This window comes from Salvelinus namaycush, chromosome 31 (genome assembly GCF_016432855.1).
Source record: "Salvelinus namaycush isolate Seneca chromosome 31, SaNama_1.0, whole genome shotgun sequence".
Taxonomy (NCBI): Eukaryota; Metazoa; Chordata; class Actinopteri; order Salmoniformes; family Salmonidae; genus Salvelinus; species Salvelinus namaycush.
In genome coordinates, this window is record NC_052337.1 from 14,342,845 (window position 1) to 14,366,271 (window position 23,427).

Genomic DNA, 23,427 nt, shown 5'->3' on the forward strand with positions numbered 1-23,427 from the left:
CAACCGGTCTCTGTTACAACCAGGTAAAGAAAGATTTTTCATGACAAGACCAAGACGTTGTTGCTAAGACCTCATATTTTGGTTGTAATCTGGTTTTCTGACCAGATAAAGATTTTAAAAAGACGTTAACAAAACATACTTATACAAACAGTATACCTCCTAACCATGACGTCATTAATGCAAACAGTTTTGCCCACTGTGCAATACATGTCCCATGCACCCCCCCCCTACTTACGCAGCAGCAGGCAGTGACGGTGATCTGGATGGTGTTGCGTCCCGGCTGACACACCTGCTTGAGGTAGAGGGGCTTGTGGGACGTCTTGTTGTCGCCCCTCTCGATGGTGAGCGGTGTGGCGTTCACACTCACCTGTAAGCAAGGACCAGAAACCTACATGACAGACAGGTGAATGGAGGGTCGGCTAACACGCTAGTCACAGTCGTCACACTGGCCTCAGAGTAGGAGTGCTGATCTAGGATCAGGTAACCGCTGTCCATATTTTATTTTATTTTTTATTTATTTCACCTTTATTTAACCAGGGAGGCCAGTTGAGAACAAGTTCTCATTTACAACTGCGACCTGGGCAAGATAAAGCATAGCAGTGTGAACAGACAACAACACAGAGTTATCATCATATGATCGTATTCGTTATGAGCTAAAAGGCCAAACGGATCCTAGAGCAACACTCCTACTCTGAGACGATTTATGAACATGGGCCTTGGGCCACCTTCAGTATAGGGTGCAGCATTGTGGAACGTTTGGACAGAAATATGTTGTGTAGAACAGACATCCAGAGTAGAGATATTGAGTAAGGAATCATATCAGTTTCATTGATGGTATTTCTATCTGCAATGTTCAGTACCTTGTACCCTCCTGAAAGCTGCCCTGTGTAACCAAGAAGTGGCTCAAATGGCTAGCTAATTCACAGTTGTCTTTCATCAACTTGTTAACCCAGAAACCAAGGCTGGATTAACACTAGATCAGGGGTGGGCAACTCCAGTCCTCGAGGGCCTGATTGGTGTCACACTTTCTCCATCCCTAGCAAACAACTGATTAATCAAATTGCATTCTAAACTGAGGATCATGATTAGGTGATTATTGGAGTCAGGTGTGTTAGCTGAGGCAAAACTGTGACAACAATCAGGCCATTGAGGACTGGAACTGCCCACCCCTGCACTAGATGAACTCTGCTGAGACTCCACAACAACTTTGAGATTTCGGTGCATGCCAGAATTTGTAACTTTACGCAAGCATAAGTGAGAACGCTTGGGGGAGCGTAATCCCAGCCTAACCCATTCTGATTTGGATGTGTGTACATGCACATAGATCCAGTTGTATGTGAAAAAAATAAAATAAAATAAAATAAAAATACTTTATAACACTGTCATCTTGGGAAACATCTGTTATGCTTTGATCGCTCTCTCTGTGCGTGTGTGTATATATTTGAATGGGTACCTGTAAGTGTGATTGTACCTGTAAGTGTGATTGTACCTGTACGGAAGCGGGCCAGTTAGTGTTCATCTGCCGGTCCTCATGGTGATAACACTTAAACTGCAGCTCCAGGTCAGGCCTAGGACACACACAGTCAACAGATTCACGCACACACACACACCAGCGTCATCAATTAATAATGTGGTAAAACTCTAAACTCTATGGTATTAAAAAACACTGGATCACGTCACAGTAACGGCTGAGTGATTGGCTGAGAGGCGTTGGGCTCTGACCTCATCATGAGGGTTTTGTAGACGGAGTCTCGCAGCTGGAAGGCATGGTTGCTGACTGCCAGGTTGTGCTCCAATCGGAACGGCTCCAGCACCACGCCGTCGCGCACCGGGAAGGTCAGCCGCAGGTCGTCGCTAGGGTTACCTAAACAGGGGGGAGGGGCATGAGAGTGCACAGGTATTTAACCTATGAATTGGATCCAGGGTCATGTTCATTAAGGAAAACAAAAATGTGCATTTTTTACTGGACACGTCCAGGCATTCTTCTCATTTCAGTCAGTTTTTTCCCCCGTTTGGTGTCTAATGAACACGACCCAGGTCTCTCTCAATACATTTCCATTAGTCCAATGACATGATAAAGGAGTGTGTGTTGCAATAAGTATCTCACCAGTGGGGGGCTGTAGGGAGTTGATGTTAGGCTTGATGTCAGGGCCTTGGGGGAGGAAGGGGGGCTTGATGTCAGGGCCTTGGGGGAGGAAGGGGGGCTTGGTGTCTGGTCCAGGCCCACCGGGTGACAGGTAGGGGGGCATGCTGCCTGGAGTCATGGGAGGGGTTGGGTTACCCCCCAAAGGAGAACTGGGGTACCCCGGAATCACCCGGCCACCCTGCTGAGGGAGAGTTTTAAATATAAGATATCATCATAAGGCTACAATACATAAAGTGAAAGGTGGATACCTTGTCAGTTGTACAACTGAATGCAATCAACTGAAATTTGTCTTCCGCATTTAACCCAACCCCTCTGAATCAGTTACTGTATAACACTACGGCTATAAAGACATGCATGAACACAGATTAAATTGTATATTAATTATTTAATTGTCAACTCTAGTCAACTATTTTTAGATGAGTTGCATACAGCAATTGTGAGTTGTTTTTTTTTACAGACAATCATCTCTGTTGTCCATCATATGTCAACGTATGACTTGCATTTAAAAACCATTTAGCTCAATCTGTAATTGCTGACACAAAATCCCTGTGTGCCACAGCCTAAGATGTTCTTTATTTGGGTCGACAAATTACAATTATATTATAAATTACATTTGCAAAGGACCCAAACATTCCAAAGCAAAGGACCATCTCCTCCACACCGCTAAGCTACACACAAGGTGGCTTACCGCATTGACAGCAGCCTGTGTGAAGGCGTTGTAGCCTCCTGGTGGCATGTTACCCTGCTGCCCATTGTACTGCTGCTCCTGTTTAAACACACACACAATAATCAGTGGTGTTGGAGGGCCAGTAGGAGGCACTCTTAACTTTATTCTAAAAAATATCCCAATGCCCCCTGTGCAGAGATTGGGGACATTGCCCTGTGTAGGGTGCCATCACTAAAGATCCCATGGCACTTATCGTAAGAGTAGGGGTGTTATCCCAGGTGTCTTGGCTACATTCCAAATCTGGCCCTCATACCATCATGGCCACCTAATCATCCCCAGCTTCCAGGTGGCGCATTCATCCCCATTCCTCTCCCCTGTAACTATTCCCTAGGTCGTTCCTGTAAATGAGAATGTGTTCTCAATCAACTTACCTGGTAAAATAAGGGTTAATAAAACATCAGCACAAGATCAGCATCACCACAGACACTAAGAGGTAGTGGTCAATAACATGTAGCGATTAAGAGCATTTGGCCAGTAACTGAAAAGGTAGCTGGTTCAAAACCCTGAGCAGAGAAAGTGACAAAATCTGTTGATGTGCCCTTGAGCAAGGCACTTAACCCTAATTGCTCATGTAATTCGCTACGGATAAGAGTGTCTGCTAAATTACAGATGTAAATTAAATGTAAAATACTTACTTGAAAAGCCCATATTGATAACTTGAACTTTAAAAATACATATATTTTTATTAAGGGAAACAGAATTCCATTCCACTTTCATATTTTAAAAGCTTTTATTTGTGAACAAAAATGTAAGAGATGAAAGGGAAGTCAAATAAGGTGTAAGCAGATATCGAACCCCTATTAAATGGAGGACGTGTGTGGTCTTGGGTCGGCTGCATTACTGCTAGCCCCTTTCACAAGTTAACCTATACACAGGAGTGTGATCTCACTGCTTACCTTGTAGTACTGTGCCGGGTTGGGTGGTCCTTGCTGGTACTGTGCCATAGGGGGCATGCGCTGGTTGGGGTGGTAGGATGGGGACTGGGGCGGGCGCTGCTGGGGGCCGGGGGGGTACTGGAGGGGCTGGCCACCATGGTACGGAGACATGCCCCCTGAACCATACTGTTGCTGCCCTGGGAAACCCTGGGGGAGGGACAGGGAGTTTGTAAGCTCATGTTGACACGTGTTAGTGTCTTGCATGTGTTTGCACTGTGTATATTCTAAGTGTACCTCAGATTGGTAGGGGCGTTTGAGCCCCTGTTGTTGACCTGCTGGGTAGCCTGGGTGCTGCTGGGACATCCTCTGGCCCTGACCCTGGGAGGGGTGCGAGGGGTACCCCATGCCCCCCATTGAGGGGTGCTGTCCAGGCCGGGACTGGACCATCCCACCGGGGCTCATCCCCGGGGGGCCGCGGGGCCCACCCTGCTGGGGGCCCGGGTGGGACAGGAACTGGGTACTGTAGGAGGAGGGTCCTCCGCCCATCTGGAGAGAGAGAAATAAATAAAAAAAGGAGAGAAACAGACAGATGAAGAGATAGGACTTACAGTGTGGTTTCTCCTCAGAGACAGATTCTGTAGACGTGTAAACAGTCTGCTAAAAAATACTTATGTTCTCCCTCTAATCAAGCCCGTGTCTCTGGAGTCTGGAGCGTGTGTGGGTGTGGGTGTGGCAGAGCTAGTTCCTGCTCTGTCCTGCAGGGTGTGTAATGAGCTCTAACAATGAACCAAACAGAAGCACAATGTCCCCCTGACAAATGGTTTAAGAAATAGCCCACTATTTAGAGGAAAGCTGTCCTAGTAAGCAGTTTCCTGTTCACACACACACGGTAAGGTGGAGCCTCTTACCTGGCCGTAGTTCATTTCCTGGTTCTGCTTCTCCTGGATGGCGGCAACTGTTGCCGTGGCAGTGGCGGTTGCCGTGGCAGCAGCGGCGGCAACAGCAGCGGCAGCAGCCTGGGTGAAGTCAGAGGGGGGGCGTTGGCCCATTCCCCCTCCACCACCACCATTATTAGAGTAACTAAGACACACACACACACACACACACACACACACACACACACACACACACACACACACACACACACACACACACACACACACACACACACACACACACACACACACACACACACACACACACACACACACACACACACACACACACACAGAGAGAGAGGGGCGGGAGAGAAAGGGAGTTTTATTTGCAACTCACTCCATAGAGGCCAAGCACAATGAGTGTTGATTGTGTGTGTGAGTGCGTGTGGCTTGGTCAGAGATGTGGGTGGGACTCCCTCTCTGACACACGTAGCTGTTGTTCTGACTCCATGAAGAACCCCCCATAGACAGCAGTGACGCAGCCTGCTGCTTTGACAGAGACACACACACAGTGACATAGGGAAGATCTCAACTGCATACTCCTCACGTCCTCTCTCCTCGTCTCTTTCTCAAAACCCATTGAGGACAAGGCCAGAGGGGAGGGACCTCCGTCTTTGTCATCCAATGGGTTTTGATGAGGAGAGGACGTGGATTTTCCCATAGCACTATGACTCACTCACACAGCAGAAATAAATCTTCCTCCACCAGTGGAGTCTCCATGGGAGAATCTCAATGGCATTTCCTTGATTCCTTCTCAAAACCAATTGGATGACAAGATCAGAGGATAGGGACCTCTGCTCTGTCCTTCTCAACAAATGGGCTTTGAGAGGAAGAGGAAATCAAATCAAATGCAATTCAAATTCTCCCCATGTGTCTGACTGACTGGAGCCCTGGGTTGTGTTCATTCGGCTAATGAAACTTTACACATTTTGCAATGGAGAAGAAAAGTTCAGGGTTGTATTCATTAGCACAAACCTTATTGTATTTGTATTTATTATGGATCCCCATAAGCTGCTGCAAAAGCAGCAGCAGCTACTCTTCCTGGGGTCCAGCAAAATTATGGCAGTTTATACAATTTTAAAACATTACATTCACAGATTTCACAACACAGTGTGTGCCCTCAGGCCCCTACTCCACCACTACCACATATCTACAGTAATAAATCCATGTGTGTGTGTGTATATAGTGTGTGTGTGTGTGTGTGTGTATGCATGTGTCTGTGCCAATGTTTGTGTTGCTTCACAGTCCCCGCTGTTCCATAAGGTGTTTTTTTTTTATCAAATTTTACTGCTGGTGTCAGTTACTTGATGTAGAATAGAGTTCCATGTAGTCATGGCTCTATGTAGAACTGTTTGCCTCCCATAGTCTGTTCTGGACTTGGGGACTGTGAAGAGACCTCTTGTGGCATGTCTTGTGGGGTATGCATGGGTGTCTGAGCTGTTTGCCAGTAGTTTAGACAGACAGCTCGGTGCATTCAACATGCAATACCTCTCATAAATACAAGTAGTGATGAAGTCAATCTCTCCCCCACTTTCAGCCAGGAGAGATTGGCATGCATATTATTAATATTAGCTCTCTGTGTACATCCAAGGGCCAGCCGTGCTGCCCTGTTCTGAGCCAAATGCAATTTTCCTAAGTCCTTTTTCGTGGCATCTGACCACACGACTGAACAGTAGTCAAGGTACGCAAAACTAGGGCCTGTAGGACCTGCCTTGTAGATAGTGTTGTTAAGGCAGAGCATCGCTTTATTATAGACACACTTCTCCCCATCTTAGCTACTACTGCATCAATATGTTTTGACCATGACAGTTTACAATCTAGTGTTACTCCAAGCAGTTTGGTCATCTCAACTTGCTCAATTTCCACATTATCTATTACAAGATTTAGTTGAGGTTTAGATTTTAGTGAGTGTTTTGTTCCAAATACAATGCTTTTAGTTGTAGAAATATTTAGGGCTAACTTATTCCTTGCCACCCACTCTGAAACTAACTGCAGCTCTTTGTTGAGTATTGCAGTCATTTCAGTCGCTGTAGTAGCTGACGTGAATAGTGTCGAGTCATCCGCATATGTAGAAACTCTGGCTTTACTCAAAGTCAGTGGCATGTCATTAGTAAAAATTGAAAAAAGCAAGGGGCCTAAACAGCTACCCTGGGGAATTCCTGATTCTAACTAGATTATATTTGATAGGCTTCCATTAAAGAACACCCTCTGTATTCTGTTAGACAAGTAACTCTTTTTCCACATTATAGCAGGGGGTGTAAAGCCATAACACATACGTTTTTCCAGCAGCAGACTATGATCGATAATGTCAAAAGCTGCACTGAAGTCTAACAAGACAGCCCCAACAATCATTTTATCATCAATTTCTCTCAGCCAATCATCAGTCATTTGTGTAAGTGCTGTGCTTGTTGTGTGTCCTTCCCTATAAGCATGCTGAAATTCTGTTGTCAATTTGTTTACAGTAAAATAGCATTGTATCTGGTCGAACACTATTTTTTCCATAAGTTTACTAAGGGTTGGTAAAAGGCTGATTGGTCTGCTATTTGAGCCAGTAAAGGGGGGGTTTACTAAGGGGGGGTAGCAGAATGACTTTAGCTTCCCTCCAGGCCTGAGGGCACACGCTCTCTAGTAGGCTTAAATTGAAGATGTGGCAAATAGGAGTGGCAATATCGTCTGCTATTATCCTCAGTAATTTTCCATCTAGATTGTCAGACCCTGGTGGCTTGTCTTCCATACGGAATTCAAAAGTACAATTCTTGTCTTTCATAATTTGGTACAATATACTTGGATGTGTAGCATCAGCGTTTGTTGCTGGCATGTCATCCCTCAGTTTGCTTATCTTGCCAATGAAAAAGTCATTAAAGTAGTTTGCAATATCAGTGGGCTTTGTGATGAATGAGCCATCTGATTCACTGAATGAAGGAGCCAAGTTGGCTTTTTACTATCATTCTTTATATAATTTATCTTTGTTTCATAGTGTAGTTTCTTTTTATTTTGGTTAGTCACATGATTTCTTAATTTGCAGTATGTTTGCCAATCAGTTGAGCTGCCAGACTTAATTGCCATACCTTTTGGCTCATCCTTTTCAACCATACAATTCAATTCCTCATCAAGCCAAGGGGATTTAACAGTTTTTACAGTAATTTTCTTAATGGGTGCGTGCTTATTATTAACTGGAATAAGTAGTTTCATAAATCCGTCAAGTGCAGCGTCTGGTTGCTCCTCATTACACACCACAGACCAGCAAATATCCATTACATCATCAACATATGAATCACTACAAAAATTCTTGTATGAACTCTTATACACTATATTAAGCCCAGCCTTCGGAAATTTGGTTTTCCTAGATATGGCTACTATATTGTGATCACTACATCCTATGGATTTGGATACTGCTTTAAAGCAAATATCTGCAGCGTTAGTAAAAATGTGATCAATACATGTTGATGATTTAATTCCTGTGCTGTTTGTAACTATCCTGGTAGGTTGACAGACAACCTGATCCAGGTTGCAGGCACTGGTTACAGCTTGAAGCTTGATGATAGCCAGTCAATATTTAAAAATCACCCAGAAAATATACCTCTCTGTTGATATCACATACATTATCAAGCATTTCACACATATTATCCAAATACTGACTGTTAGCACTTGGTGGTCTATAGCAGCTTCCCACAAGAATGGGCTTTAGGTGAGGCAGATGAACCTGTAGCCACATTACTTCAACAGTATTTAACATTAGATTGTTTCTAAGCGTTACAGGAATGTGTTTCTGAATATAGACAGCAACACCGCCTCTGTTGGCATTTCTGTCTTTTCGGTAGATGTTAAAAGCATGTATTGCTACCACTGTATCATCAAAGGTATTATCTAAGTGAGTTTCAGAGAATATGAATGTCATCTGTTACAAGCAAGTTATTGACTTACTGGATCTTGTTTCTTCGGCTTCATATGTTAATATGGGCTATTTTTAGCACTTTTCTGTGTTGCTTGATTGTTTTTAATGCTTTACTGGGAAGCTTATCAGAGGTAGACTTACTCATGTTATCTACATTGGAGCTGATTATGCAGCTCACCCTGCACTAAGTGGTCTTCCTACTATTGCACACCACCTAAGTGCTAACAGTGTAACTCTGGTTTATAGGCTCATGATTACTGCTTACAATAGCTGTAGGTTAAACAGATGTATTCGGTGCAATGTTCCAGGTAGTCCTTCCCTATTTCAGTCAATTTTTTCCTTCCATTTCGTGCCTAGTGAATATGGCCTAGGTAGTACCTCGCAGTTGCACTCCGTTTTCTTCCGTTTGATGCCTAATGAACATGACCCCGGTGAACATATACCATAAAAACAGGTCAAAAGGTGTTTACCTCTGTCCATATGGTGGTGCTTGGTTATAGGCGGTGTTGGGGCGTCCGTAGAGACCTGGTTGTCCGTAGCCCTTATCACCATAGCTCTGGTACTGGTGGTTCACACCGGGACTCATCCCCCCACCGCCACCACTGCCCTGCATCATGTGACCTCCAGAGTTCCCGCCCGGACCCATGGGCGCGCCAAACACCTAGACGGGGTAACACAGGAAGTGGATAGGTAGTGGAAACAGGAAACCGGTAGAAAATAAGAAAAAAAAGACATTGACATTCCATACAGTCTGCAAAGCACTTATACTGTACAAATGAACAAATAATCAAAAGCTGTGTCATCTACATTGTAGCAGGATTGGAATATCACTGATGCGGTTACTAACATGTTAAAACACTTAATCCAGGCCTTGTCAGATTTGGTGAACAACTGCTATGTAGGCGGCCTGGAATGCTGCCAAAGATATTTGCTCTCCTTCAAACAAGGTTAAATACATGGACGTAGGAGTGGGGGATGGAAGAGGGATGGCTGATGGACGGAAAAGATGATAATGATAGCAGGATGGATGAGAGAAGGGGGGTGAGGAAGGAGACATAATTGGCCTGGTCCGTTACCTGGCTGTGCGAGGGATTGGTCACGCCCCAGACAGTGGTTACCACAGAGAGGGCGCCTGGCTGCTGATTGGTGCCTTGTTGCCAGGAGGCAGAGTCATACAGGAAGTTACCGTCACTAAGGGAGACAGGAAGCAGGGATATTATGGTATGGAGTCATGTACGGGCATGGCTTACAGACCTGGGTCTGTAATGTGCATCAAACATCTCAGAGTAGGGTTGCTGATTTAGGATCAGTCTTGTGTTTCAGATCAAAATGAACAAGAGTACATGGAAAGAGGATTGATCCTAGATCAGCACTCCTACTCTCAGACGCTTGCTACATACAGACCCTGGACAGGTGAAAGCAATACCTGGTAGGTAACTGTACACCACCATAATGCTCTCTCATCTATCCTAATTTGTCAGATCTGTGCAGATGAAGGAGAGGAAGCAGTTATTGTTAGTTTGTTGAAGAGAAAGACAAGTGGGAGTATTTGTAGGAGTTGAATGACTTGTACCACATCACATCCTCAAGAGGCACTCAACAACGTTTCCATAACAACAACAAAGCAGTTACTTAGAAACCAGTATGAGCAGCCCTTCTGAGGGAGAGGAGGCTCCTGAGTGTGTGTGTGTGTGTGTGTGTGTGTGTGTGTGTGTGTGTGTGTGTGTGTGTGTGTGTGTGTGTCAGCGTTGGGCTCAATTCATAAATTTGTAATTGACTCCCATTCAACTCATGAATTGAAATTGGCCACACCCCACAGGATGTAGAATTTGAATTTGAGTGACAGGAAGTGTAATTTAATACAGCGCATTTCAAAGAAATTCCACTCAGTGAGAGAATAAGAGTTTCAGCCTCCCGTGTGGTGCAGCGGACTAAGGCACTGCATCGCAGGCTGTGTCACATCCGGCCGTGACCGGGAGTCCCATAAGGCGTCAAACAATTGGCCCAGCGTCGTCCGGGTTAGGCTAGGGTTTGGGGGGGCTTTACTTGGCTCATCGCGCCCTAGCGACTCCTTGTGGAGGGCCGGGCGCCAGCAGGCTGACTTAGATCGTCAGTGAACGGCGTTTCCTCCAACACATTTGTACAGCTGGCTTCCGGGTTAAGAGGGCGGATGTTAAGGAGAGCGGTTTGACGGGTCATGTTTTGGAGGACGCATGACTCGACCTTCGCCTCTCCCGAGCCCGTTGGGAAGTTGCAGCGAAGAGACAAGATCATAATTGAAATTGGGAGGGAAAAAAAGGGGGTAAAATATATTTATAAATAAATAATAACATAATAGTTTAATTGAATGTGACATGTAACACGTCCAGATACCAAAGAATATATCACTTTTCTCTGGAAACGGTATTCATGTACTCTTTCAACCTTAGTGCATAGAATAGCCAATTAAATTTCCACCAACCATTTAATTTGTTTGACTTCTTTTTGAAGGCTTCAGGGTCAACTTTAAGGTTTGGCTAATGCATTCTGGGAAATGTATTTTCCCCATATTTAAATGATTAATGAAATAGAATAACTTAGAATATCTGCATACATATATTGTTCTTTTTAAGAGTTTGTTCTGCAAATCAATTGTTTCCCCCCAAAATGATATGTATATAACAACATGTTTGATGTTTTATGTACAGTACCAGTCAAAAGGTTGGACACACCTACTCATTACAGGGTTTTTCTTTATTTATACATTGTAGAATAATAATAAGACATCAAAACACATAAGGAATCATGTAGTAACCCAAAAAAGTGTTAAACAAATTTAAATATATTTATATTTCAGATGCTTCAAAGTAGCCACCCTTTGCCTTGACAGCTTTGAACACTTGGCATTCTCTCAACCAGCTTCATCAGGTAGTCACCTGGAATGCATTCCAATTAACAGGAGTGCCTTGTTAAAAGTTAATTTGTGGAATTTCTTTCCTTCTTAATGTGTTTGAGACAATCAGTTCTACTGTGACAAGGTAGGGGTGGGGTGGTATACAGAAGATAGCCCTTTTTGTTAAAAGACCAAGTCCATATTATGGCAAGAACAGCTCAAATAAGCAAAGAGAAACGACAGTTCATCATTATTTTAAGCTATGAAGGTCAATCAAACCATCAAGCACTATGATGAAACTGGCTCTCATGAAGACCACCACATGAATGGAAGACCCAGAGTTACCTCTGCTGCAGAGGATAAGTTCATTAGAGTTACCAGCCTCAGAAATTGCAGCCCAAATAAAATGCTTAACAGAGTTCAATTAACAGATATCTCAACATCAACTGTTCATGTGAGACTGCAGGAATCAGGCCTTCATGGCCAAATTGCTGCAAAGAAACCACAACTAAAGGACAACAATAAGAAGAGACTTGCTTGGGTCAAGAAACACAAGCAATGGACATTAGACTGGTGGGAATCTGTCCTTTGGTGTGACGAGTCCAAATCAGAAATTTTTGGTTCCAACCGACATGTCTTTGTGAGACACAGAGTAGATGAACAGATGATCTCTGCATGTGTGGTTCCCACCGTGAAGCATGGAGGAGGTGCAATTGTGTGGGGGTGCTTTGCTGGTGACACTGTCAGTGATTTATTTAGAATTGAAGGCACACTTAACCAGCATGGCTACCACAGCATTCTGCAGCGATATGCCATCCCATTTTGTTTGCGCTTAGTGGGAGTATCGTGTTTTTCAACAGTACAATGACCCAACACACCACCAGGCTGTGTAAGGGCTATTTGACCAAGGAGGAGAGTGATGGAGTGCTGCATCAGATGACCTGGCCTCCACAATCACCCAACCTCAACCCAATTGAGATGGTTTGGGATGAGTTGGACCGCAGAGTGAAGGAAAATCAGCCAGCAAGTGCTCAGCATATGTGGAAACTCCTCCAAGACTGTTGGAAAGCATTCCAGGTGAAGCTGGTTGAGAAAATGCCAAGAGTGTGCAAAGCTGTCAAGGCAAAGGGTGGCTACTTTGAAGATTCTAAAATATATTTTGATTTGTTTAACACTTTTTTGGTTACCACATGATTCCATATGTGTTATTTCATAGTTTTGAGGTCTTCACTATTAAAATACAATGTAGAAAATAGTAAAAATAAAGAAAAGGCCTTGAATGAGTAGGTGTGTCCAAACTTTTGACTTGTACTGTATATTTGTAAAGACCACACTTAATATAGAATAGAACAGGAATTTTAATGTAATTAAATTTCATTGAATTCAATTATATTTCCTTTAATTCAAATTGCAATTATGTATCCTGTTTACTAATTAAAATTCAAGAATTGAATTGGAATTTATGAGACATTCTCAATTGAACTGAGCCCAACCCTGGTGTGTGTGTGCGGATAAGGTTACGCTCCACTTCCTCTCTTGAAACCACAGGAAGTGAACTCTTAAACAGGAAACCAGCGCTCGGGCCAGCAGCAGCAAATCGGCAGTCAGATCCCAGAGTTCAGCCAATAGCAAGATAGGTGAGAGGTCAAAGCCAACCAGAAGCCAACTGACAATCAGCTCAGCACTCCCTCTATGAGTCACTCTGTGTGTGTGTACCTGTGCGGAGTGGGAGGCAGACCGGGTTTCATGGAGTTGAGGGGGTTCATCGGAGGAACGGGGGGGTCAACAAGACCCTGACAGGCAGCCTGAGAGAGAGAGAGAGAGAGAGTATTGAATGGGGTGTCATTTGTGTTTCATTTGTATTCTGTATAGGCCTAATTATTTTGTGATCATTTATTATTCCATGTATTATCGTTGCCTTGTCATCACCAATATCATGTCAATTCAATTGAAATGAACTGAATTGAGAGAGAAATTAGTCTCATAGCATTGAACTGAAGCAGTGATTTCACCATCATAGCCCACACAAATTACCCTCCTCTCCCTTTTAGCCTCGGTCTCTATGTGTGCGTATCCGTGTGTGTGTGTGTCTCAGAGCGGTAGCCTATCACTGCCTGGCGTAACGCTTCTCATAGAAGGGAGGGGGAGGGGCAGCAGCAGGAATTGAAGAGAACAGCCATGAAGAGGCTGCCTACACACACACAGCTCGTTAACGGCTGAGAGAGAGCGAGAGGGGGCTTCTCTTGCACTGCCATTTCTCAGGTTTAGGATCACACGCCTTCAATATAACTTTCCCTCCATCACCGTTCCCCTCCCTCCATCCCCGTCTCTCTTCTTCACCCTCCCTTTCTGCCTCGCTCTCCATCCCTCTCTTTCTCTGTAAATTACTCTTCATTCCAGGGTAAGCTCCGCTAACTGACAGGCTAATTTGTTGCCAACATTAGAGCCATCTCTTTCTTCTTCGTCTCCTCACAGAATTGGGTCAGACACCCTGCAGATTGAAGAGGGGGGTGTGTGTGGGGGAGGGGATATATAGAGTGACAGTTACCAGACAGAAACCTTCTCTATGGATATTAGTTCCCTTCAACCTTGTGTGCGCGAGTGTGGGTGTTCTCCTTCCCTCAGTCTCCTCCCATTTCTCCCTCTCGCTCTCCCATTCCCTCACCCCATCCTCCTCCCATCTCTCCCAGACAAAAACACCATCCGACTGTCCAGCCACCACCTCGTTTTCCCTCCTACATAGCCAACATGTGTGTTGCGTCCCTGCTGTCTGGGGGGGTTTCATGGAGTCGAACAACAGTTAAGTGTGTTAGAGAGGGAGTCCCACCCACATCTCTGACTCACACGGTCTGACACACAGGTTTGCATATCTATCATATCCTATCTATCTGTCACTCACTGTGAGTACGGCCACTAGGAGCAGTCACACTGTCACTCACAGGGAGTATTTAGATGAGGCATCTTATTTCATTAAACACTCTCAGAGACCTCCAGATACAGCTCATATAAAGCTGAATCTAAATACACATGACTTAGGATGGCTGTGTAAATGCAGGCTAAGAACCAAATTCAGATTATAATTTTTCTGACTGTCTACACTCAGTTTTATATGTGGCCCATATCAGATATGCGCATTACTAAGATTTGTGCATGACCTTTGAAATAGCACACAGATGCTATTTTAATTTCCTATCACTGTCCCTTTACATTTTTGGGTGGTTGTCATGCAACAACAGGTCATGTGCAAAAAAAAAACAAAAAAAACTACAAAACACTTCAGAGCAAAATAAAACAGATTATAGTGTCCAGACTGAGGTCACATATGAACCATCAGAATTGTATCAGGATTGAGAACCACACGGATGTGGTATAAATCAGAAGTCAAAAGATCAGTTTCCATGTGGTTTTTGCTGGTTACACAATGGGGAAAAGATCAGATTGGTATCAGATATGCCAATACATTAGAATTGGGGTGACTGTGTAAACACAGCCTAGGAGTTTTTCCCACACATGGGCCGAAAAGCAATTTATACTACTGCGATTCATGGTTCTCCGTGGAAAACGTAGTGTGACAGCAGGTTGGGTGATGGAGGCATCTGATAAAAAAAACAATTGACGTGCGGTCAGACTGCGCACCAGTAATTCACATATAAGCAATGGTACTCATTCATTCCGCGTCCCTCCAATATAGATGGACCTTTACAATACATGGTCTGAGACACAGGTCTACAGGTCTGAGACACAGGTCTGAGACACAGGTCTACAGGTCTGAGACACAGGTCTACAGGTCTGAGACACAGGTGAAGTGTTCAGTGAACTGAAATACATCTACATGTTGGAGGGTAGATTAAAGGGATAGTTCACTCAAATGAGTTTACAGGGTAACGAATCCAATAAAACATTTTTGTAATTTGGGTGAACTGTTCTTTTAATACACCAAGTTCAAATCATATCGAGATTATCAGTGAGATGCGGAGAAGGAACTATTCAGAAGCTTAAGGTGGAAACACACACTGGAAACATCTCATCACATCCTGGTATGAGGGTAGGATGTCATTACACCTAGACACTGATCTAAGGTCAGTATTGTCTCCTCCCACCTAATAGACTTGGGGGTGTTACGCAGGTCCTAGATCTGTACCTAAGGGTATGCAAGGGGAATGTTTTCCACAATTACGAGAATGATTTCAGTGACCTTGACCCACCTGATACCTCCTGACAAACAGACAGATTTCCCTTACCACTCACTGTTAGGCAATGCAGCTAACCTCCACCCACTTCATACTTCTGTTAATGTAGCCTCACCTATTCCTGGTTAACACTCCTATAGGGCCAAACGAAACCATGCTGAGCTGTACTGGGCTGGCCTGGTTGCTCATCTACTAGGGCTGGGAATTACCAGGGACCTCACGATATGATATTATCACAATACTTAGGTGCCGATAAAATGTATTTTGCAATGTTCCAAATATATTGCTAAACACGTCTCCTGCAGAGGGACAAGAGAGAGCCATGAGAACAAGTTTTGATCAGTCATGAAAATAAAAGTGCTGAAAACAAATTGGCTCCCTATTTAAAAAGAAGATGGAGAACAAGCTATGAAGGAAAAATATGATGTTAAAAAAGGGAACTATCCGAGCCAGCACAGTAGGGTTTGGGTTGGCTCCATTGGTGAGAATCAGGCATTATCCTAGGCTGAACTATGACCCCTGTCCTCTGCCCCCAGTCTGACTTCAGATGAGATAGTTCCATTTGGTTCAGTTGGTAGAGCATGGTGCTGCAACTCCAGGGTTGCGGGTTCTATTCCCACGGGGGACCAGTAAGAAAAAGTATGGAAATGTATGCACTCATACTGTAAGTCGCTCTGGATAAGAGCGTCTGTTAATGAATGTTTTTTTTAAATGTTTTTATATAATAGTGCTTTATAGTGGATCTCAACATAAAGATTTCAAACATCTGAAGTGAAGCTCCAGTTTGTTCTGCAGAGCCCCTGTTTACACCTCTACTACAGTAAACCACTGTTCTCTCTCACTCACTCTGCATCTATCTCCCTCTCCATTCAAAGGTCACAGTGTTTACTGCTTGTCACCAGCAGGGTTGTATTAGAACACTGGCTTCTTATTGGACAAGTTCAGATAGTACTTCTCAGTTTCCTTCTGTTTTGTACCAAATGAATAGGACCCAGGGCTGAGAAACGCACTGATGAATTCCCCTACTGCTCTGCTGAATGTACATGGAAACTTGGCTCTGGCTCATGACTTGCTAATTGATGTTGTGTAATAACAGTACAAACACACACTTATATACCACCCAAGACACCAAACCACCCAGAGTAGTGGTCTGGGCCCACATTCACAGAGTAGAGTGCTGATCTAGGATCCACCCATTCCCTCCTTATAATTATGATCTAATAGGCAAAACTGATCCTAGATTAGCACTCTTACTAAGACGCTCTGTAAGAACAAGCCCTGGCTGGTCTTCAACCCGTCCTGGAGGGCTACAGAGTGTGCAGGCTATTGTTCCGGCCCAGCACTAACACATTATTTAAATAATCAACTGATCATCAAGACCTTAAAGGAAAAGTTTCCTTTTTTACAACCAAATCTTTAATTTTTTATGTAAATGACATGTTAAGGAAGGATCGACACCTTTTTTTGTGATTTCACTTGTTTTTGAGAAACTTACCCCAAACAGCAAATCACTTCCTCATCCTCATTGTATAGTATGGGGGCCCTGAAAAAACATGAACAAAGGCTCCATTTCTCAGTATAGTGATGTCTCATTTAATTAGTTGAATCAGTTGTGTTTCCGTGGGGCTGGAACAAAAGCCCTTGGAGAAGGTTGTGTGTCCTCAATCCCTGTGACTGTTTGTCTGTCTGCCTGCATGTAGAAGACTCACAGCCAGATGAATGGACTCCAATGACTGTCACCTACCAGACCAGCAGTCCAGGATTAGGTGGCTTTCACCCTTTCACTTTTAACCCTTATTTGACCAGGTAGGTTGACTGAGAACTCATTTACAGCAACAACCTGGGGAATAGTTACAGGGGAGACGAATGAGCCAATTGGAAGCTGGGGATGATTAGGTGACCATGATGGTATGAGGGCCAGATATGGAATTTAGCCAAGACAGCGGGGTTAACAACCCTACACTTACAATAAGTGCCATAGGCTCTTTAGTGGCCACAGAGAGTCAGGACACCCATTTAACATCCCATCTGAAAGACAGCACAGGGCAACGTTCCCTATTACTGCCCTGGGGCATTGTGATATTTTATTCTAGACCAGATGAAAGAGTGCCTCCTACTGGCCATCCAACACCACTTCTTGCAGCATCTTGTCTCCCATCTAGGGACTGACCAGGACCTAACCTGCTTAGCTTCAGAGACAAGCCATCAGTGGGATGCAGGGTTGTATGCTGCTGACCCACTCACTGAGGGATGTCTGGAGGAGGGGTGTGGAAAAGGTGAGGAGAAACAAGTGAAGAGGGAAGTGAGTCCAGTACCATCTACCATACTGTCAATCACCAGAGGTACCATTGTAAACATTATCATCATTCTAGACACAGACATTGTCACATGGACTTAACCCATAATTGTGTGTGGATTGACATTTAGGTCTGATAGGTAATTGCCCATCGGGGTTGTCAGGATAATTTTTTCAGGTTGCCCGAAGATTATGGTCACTTGCCCGAAATGTGAAAATAGCCGAAAACACACAGAAATGGCATAACTTGTCAGTCTTTCACTTAAACAATGGGGAGGAACCAAAAACATCAGTTTGAGTCTAGAATTATTTGCAGTTTGGTTGTTTCAAGACAAAATTGATTTTGATTTGGGTTCAGGCAGGCCTTGATTACTTGAATCATAATTGCAATGAACTAGTTCTACGCTAGAATGTTGTCTATGCACTAAAGTAACTACAGTGTATCCATTTTCAGTAGATTTTATGGGTTAGTCTGAGATGCAAGCCAAATGCTTTCGATTTGCTCTGATTGCAGGGACAATTCACAACTGTCAAGCATTGAATTTAAAATTGTTATAAAGACTGCCTTAATTGACAGAATAAACAATATTTTCATAATATTGATCATATATGATCCAAATCAAATGTGAAGTCAAATGTGCCATAAACTGACTTTTGATAAGTACATGACTTTTGATAAATCTCTCAAAGGAACAAAGGCACGGCAAAGACGGAAAGGGAACAGGGATGCTACAGGTCGGTGACATGTGTGCGCAGTGGTGTGTATTCATGGATGCCAAGGGAGGTCAGGCTTCCAAATAAATTACAATTATAAAATAATTTCTCTATCATCTCTGTGTTTCCCCCTAAAAATTGTGAATTTGGAAGTAGCTGACTCTCACTGTAGAAACCATCAGAGCGAGGGAAACAGCACCCCTCGGTCTCAGTATGTGTACCCCATGTATCTGATGCTGTCTGGACCAAAAGAGTATAACATGTGACCGCTGTAGTATTTGATTGATTGATGCCAGCAAGCATTTGGCCTCCCTAGATAAAAATATTATAATAATTAGCCAATCGGCATTGAGCTGAGCTCAACTGTGGGTTGTCCTGGTGCAGCAAAACACCCCCCAACATAGGTTGTAATATGGCTTTTTTTACCGGCTTGGCTTCCTGAGTGATTTTACCCACACACTGCTACTGGTGTGCGGTGTGTGTGTGTCTCTAACAGTAATGAGACAGAATTTCAGGTGACAGCAGCTGTTCTGTTGAGAACCAGCAGAACCCTCAGGTCATCCATGCTGTCTGTCTGCCCGCCCATCTGTAAGTGAGAGCCAGACACATACAGTGGGTGCATTTCAGATACATAAATTCAGCTCCTGAGTGGCGCAGAGGTCTAAGGCACTGGTCTGATCCCAGGCTGGATCACAATCGGCCGTGATCGGGAGTCCCATATGGCGGCGCACAATTGGCCCAGCGTCGTTTGGGTTAGGGGAGGGTTTGGTAGGCCGTCATTGTAAATAAGAACTTGCATAGTAAAATAAAAGGTTAAATTAATTAATTAATAAAACAGGCCTACACAGACTGCAATATCATTATATCATATTGATGTGGTTCCTGAGTTCAAAACTTCTCCAGGCATTGTAAAGATCTGATATTCCTCACAGGCCTGTGTAGAACGTGTGTATGTGGAATAGGCCTACTCCCATTCTCACCTACCTCTGGGTTTGACTCCATCTAGCAACCAGGGGCTGGCCGATAAGTCACCCATTCCATGTGTTGTCACCTAGCCTCACCTTTAACCTCTGACACCCAGCTGCCTCACCTGGCTGCAGCTGGACCCCTAAATACCTGGAGCAGTGTCCCTCAACCCCCAGTCTCTGGACCAGCACTGTTCCTTGGGATGTTGCTGACCGGTCCTTCAGGTGTGTTATTTGTGTATCGTTGTACATGTAGGTCTGGGTATAAGTGTGCAAACTAACCATTTACATATAGAAAGTCCTCATGAATACACAGGTATGTGGTGGCTGAGGTGATACACAGGGGTGATAATATTCTTCGACTGCCTTGAGCTAGGTTAAGTTTGTGTTTTAGCAATACGCAACACAGCGTCTAGTCTGATGGAAACTCACACAAAGACGATGGTGTTTAAGGAGTTAAATTGCCTACAAGAGATGTAGCTTTTTGGCGCTAATCTATTTAGCACCAGCTCAGATCTCATCGTGAGGCGATCGATATATCGCAAGATAATCTGTCAGTATACATTTTTTGTAGCCTAATAAAACACACATTCAACCCAATCCTCTATCACACACAAAACATCAACCATACTGTTGTTGAAACGTTATGCTTTGCGCGGATACAATGTAAGCAATGCACGGACACGTTTCCACTGAAATCGTGCATCGCTTACAGATAGATGTCAGAGAATTCCAAGGTAGTCAGTGCTACATCGTAGCCACCATGCTACGCATGCTGCTCGCACTTGAAATAACAATGGGAGACATTTTGTTTCATCTAACCTTGTAATATCAGAAACTGCCCAGAGGTGTTGCGACACCGTTTGTTTACAACCCGACTATTTTACTGTCAGTTATGTCCATGTTTCCCCATTCGAGAAGGGGACTCAACCACGTAATTATGCTAGCTACTTTGTAGCTAAATTAGCTATTGCCCTGTAGGCTACATACAGAACGGTAGCCAACAAGGCATGACCAAACAATTGTTTGCAGCAATTAAACAACGTGTTCCGGAGCGCTTGTCAGACAAACCGAGATGCAGACGCTGTCCAAACGTTATACAGCACAGGCTAGTGAATGCATATTTAGGCTGGGATATATTTGCAAATAGCTTAACGTTAGTGGCTACAGTAGGCTATTCGACAACGCTAGCCTAGCCATCTGGTTTTCTGCTGGGGCTTACCTTTGACTCCAACTACCCGTGGTTGGAATTCTCTATTTGATTCTGTATTATTCAGCTGGTAGATAGTTCCAAGAAATATCGGTCGGTGACAAAATTAGGCTATGTTAGCTATTTTTCCTTATATCCGCAACAGTGTGTCTTGTCTGTCTTCAAGTTGTAACGTTCGCACCCATGTCTGCATGTGGCGAATCGTTTCCCCTTTAAAACTGTAGCTGGCAGCCTCGTCGAATTGGCCTCAAAAGATCCGTATCACTGCTTGGCCGGCGTCGTCACTACTCGGAATGTAAGCATGCACAAAAGTGAGAAGAATCGCTGTGTAGTAGTTGGTCCTTGCTCCAAGCAGCCGTTTTTGCCTATGAAACTGGATTGCATACCTCCCTGACTATTGCACAATGGCCCGCCAGCTAGAATATATTCATGAGATCACCGGGCTGTTGTCTCCGACGGGAGAAAGGCATTTTTCATGTCCCTCACACACCCTACACAAGGCTAGCGACTGACTTTCTCCTCGCCCCTAGACCAGAGTAGCTGATCATTACAGAAGGAGTCATCGAGAGAGATGTCACCCCTGCCTCCACGGTGACGTCGGTTCGGTAACGATCGTTAATCAGATTCCCATTGACGATTACTTTTGTATATTGTATATTAGGCCTGTTTCAGAATAATCTAATGGTAGCCTGTTTATTCAGAGGAAATTATTTAGAGTTGCAGGTAGACATCTATAGAATATAGGCCTACAAATATAGATTTCCCAGGGTAAGTGATGCATGTCTATTCTATGCATTACATTTTTATTGGAAGCAAATTAAACTATGGCCTTAATTTGTTGTCATCGTTAAAATCAGCAGTTCTTGACACAAAGCATCAGTGGCAGGATAGTAATTTGCTGTTTGATAGATTGGTGTGTCAATTAATTAGAGGAAGAGAGGGGTAATGGAAGGACAAAGTCACACACCTGTCCCTTTCTACAGCAGCAAGAGGGGGGAGGGGTGAGCGAGATGGACCGGGTTTAGAGAGTGAGAGCACTAATGTCTGTCAATTTTATCCCTCTCAGGTGTTCCCATTGCTCTGCCTGTTCTCAGGTATCTGGGAATGCCCCTTACATGCACTGTAGGGGTATAGGGGCTAAGGGAAGTATCTGAGGTGTCTAGAAGCTAATACTCAACCTTAAAAACATTTAACCGGAGTTGTGTTTAGTATGTCACTAGCACAATGTCTTGAAACCCGAAAACCAAAATATGTGCTGTTATTGGACACATTCAGTTTTACTCTGTGTTTCAAAACATTTTATACCTACTAAACGTGACCCAGGCTGAGGGTAACAGATCGTACCCCTGCAGACTGAGAAGGGGGAGATGGGTTGGGTTACACCAGTGTGTGTGTGTGATATAGCACTGGTAGGGGGTCTCTTGTGTAGATCAGTGCTTTTCAAACCTTTCCTCTGGGACCCCAACCCATAACTGTTGAATTCCATAACTAGCACACCTGATTCAATTTGATTTTTAAAAAGATATATATTTAACCTTTATTTAAACAGGTAAGCTAGTTGAGAACAAGTTCTCATTTACAACTGCGACCTGGCCAAGATAAAGCAAAGCAGTGCGACACAAACAACAACACAGAGTTACACATGGAATAAACAAGCGTACAGTCAATAACACAATAGGAAAAAAATCAAGTCTATATACAGTGTGTGCAAATGGCATGAGGAGGTAAGGCAAAAAATAGACCATAGTAGCAAAGTAATTACAGTTTAGCAAATTAACACTGGAGTGATAGATTAGCAGATGATGATGTGCAAGTAGAAATACTGGTGTGCAAAAAAGTTAATAATAACAATATGGGGATGAGGTAGGTAGATTGGGTGGGCTATTTACAGATTGGCTATGTACAGTTGCAGCGATCGGTTAGCTGCCCAGATAGCTGATGTTTAAAGTTAGTGAGGGAAATATAAGTCTCCAGCTTCAGCGATTTTTGCAATACGTTCCAGTCATTGGCAGCAGAGAACTGGAAGGAAAGGCGGCCAAAGGGGGTGTTGGCTTTGGGGACAACCAGTGAGATATACCTGCTGGAGCGCGCGCTACGGGTGGGTGTTGTTATCGTGTTATCGTGACCAGTGAGCTGAGATAAGGCAGAACTTTACCTAGCATAGACTTATAGATGACCTGGAGCCAGTGGGTCTGGCGAAGAATATGTAGCGAGGGCCAGCCGACTAGAGCATACAGGTCGCAGTGGTGGGTGGTATAAGGGGCTTTGGTGACAAAACGGATGGCACTGTGATAGACTGCATCCAGTTTGCTGAGTAGAGTATTGGAAGCTATTTTGTAAATGACATCGCCGAAGTTGAGGATCGGTAGGATCGGTAGGATAGTCAGTTTTACGAGGGTATGTTTGGTGGCGTGAGTGAAGGAAACTTCACGAAATAGGAAGCCGATTCTAGATTTAATTTTGGATTGGAGATGTTTAATGTGAGTCTGGAAGGAGAGTTTACAGTCTAGCCAGACACCTTGGTATTTGTAGTTGTCCACATATTCTAAGTCAGAACCGTCCAGAGTAGTGATGCTAGTCGGGCGGGCGGGTGCGGGCA

General features: G+C 44.0%; 1 protein-coding gene across 7 annotated transcripts in view; it reads right to left on the reverse strand.

Annotated features, from left to right (window-relative positions):
* Window positions 1–21,346, reverse strand: part of zmiz2 (zinc finger, MIZ-type containing 2) — a 37,404-nt gene extending 16,058 nt beyond the window's left edge. For 2 of the 7 annotated variants that reach the window (XM_038971332.1, XM_038971328.1), the window contains exons 1-12: window positions 20,841–21,346; window positions 13,170–13,258; window positions 9,658–9,772; window positions 9,052–9,242; window positions 4,657–4,828; window positions 4,043–4,294; window positions 3,770–3,955; window positions 2,835–2,912; window positions 2,108–2,327; window positions 1,723–1,864; window positions 1,472–1,568; window positions 236–388 (exon numbers count right to left, since the gene is read on the reverse strand). In XM_038971332.1, the coding sequence (XP_038827260.1) occupies window positions 236–388; window positions 1,472–1,568; window positions 1,723–1,864; window positions 2,108–2,327; window positions 2,835–2,912; window positions 3,770–3,955; window positions 4,043–4,294; window positions 4,657–4,828; window positions 9,052–9,242; window positions 9,658–9,772; window positions 13,170–13,219 (1,656 nt within the window). In that variant the 5' untranslated portion in view covers window positions 13,220–13,258; window positions 20,841–21,346. Of the gene's footprint in view, window positions 1–235; window positions 389–1,471; window positions 1,569–1,722; window positions 1,865–2,107; window positions 2,328–2,834; window positions 2,913–3,769; window positions 3,956–4,042; window positions 4,295–4,656; window positions 4,829–9,051; window positions 9,243–9,657; window positions 9,773–13,169; window positions 13,259–17,138; window positions 17,187–20,840 lie in introns of all 7 variants that reach the window. The other 5 variants (XM_038971329.1, XM_038971331.1, XM_038971335.1 and 2 more) reach the window with 5 other exon arrangements.
* Window positions 21,347–23,427: the final 2,081 nt, after the last annotated feature.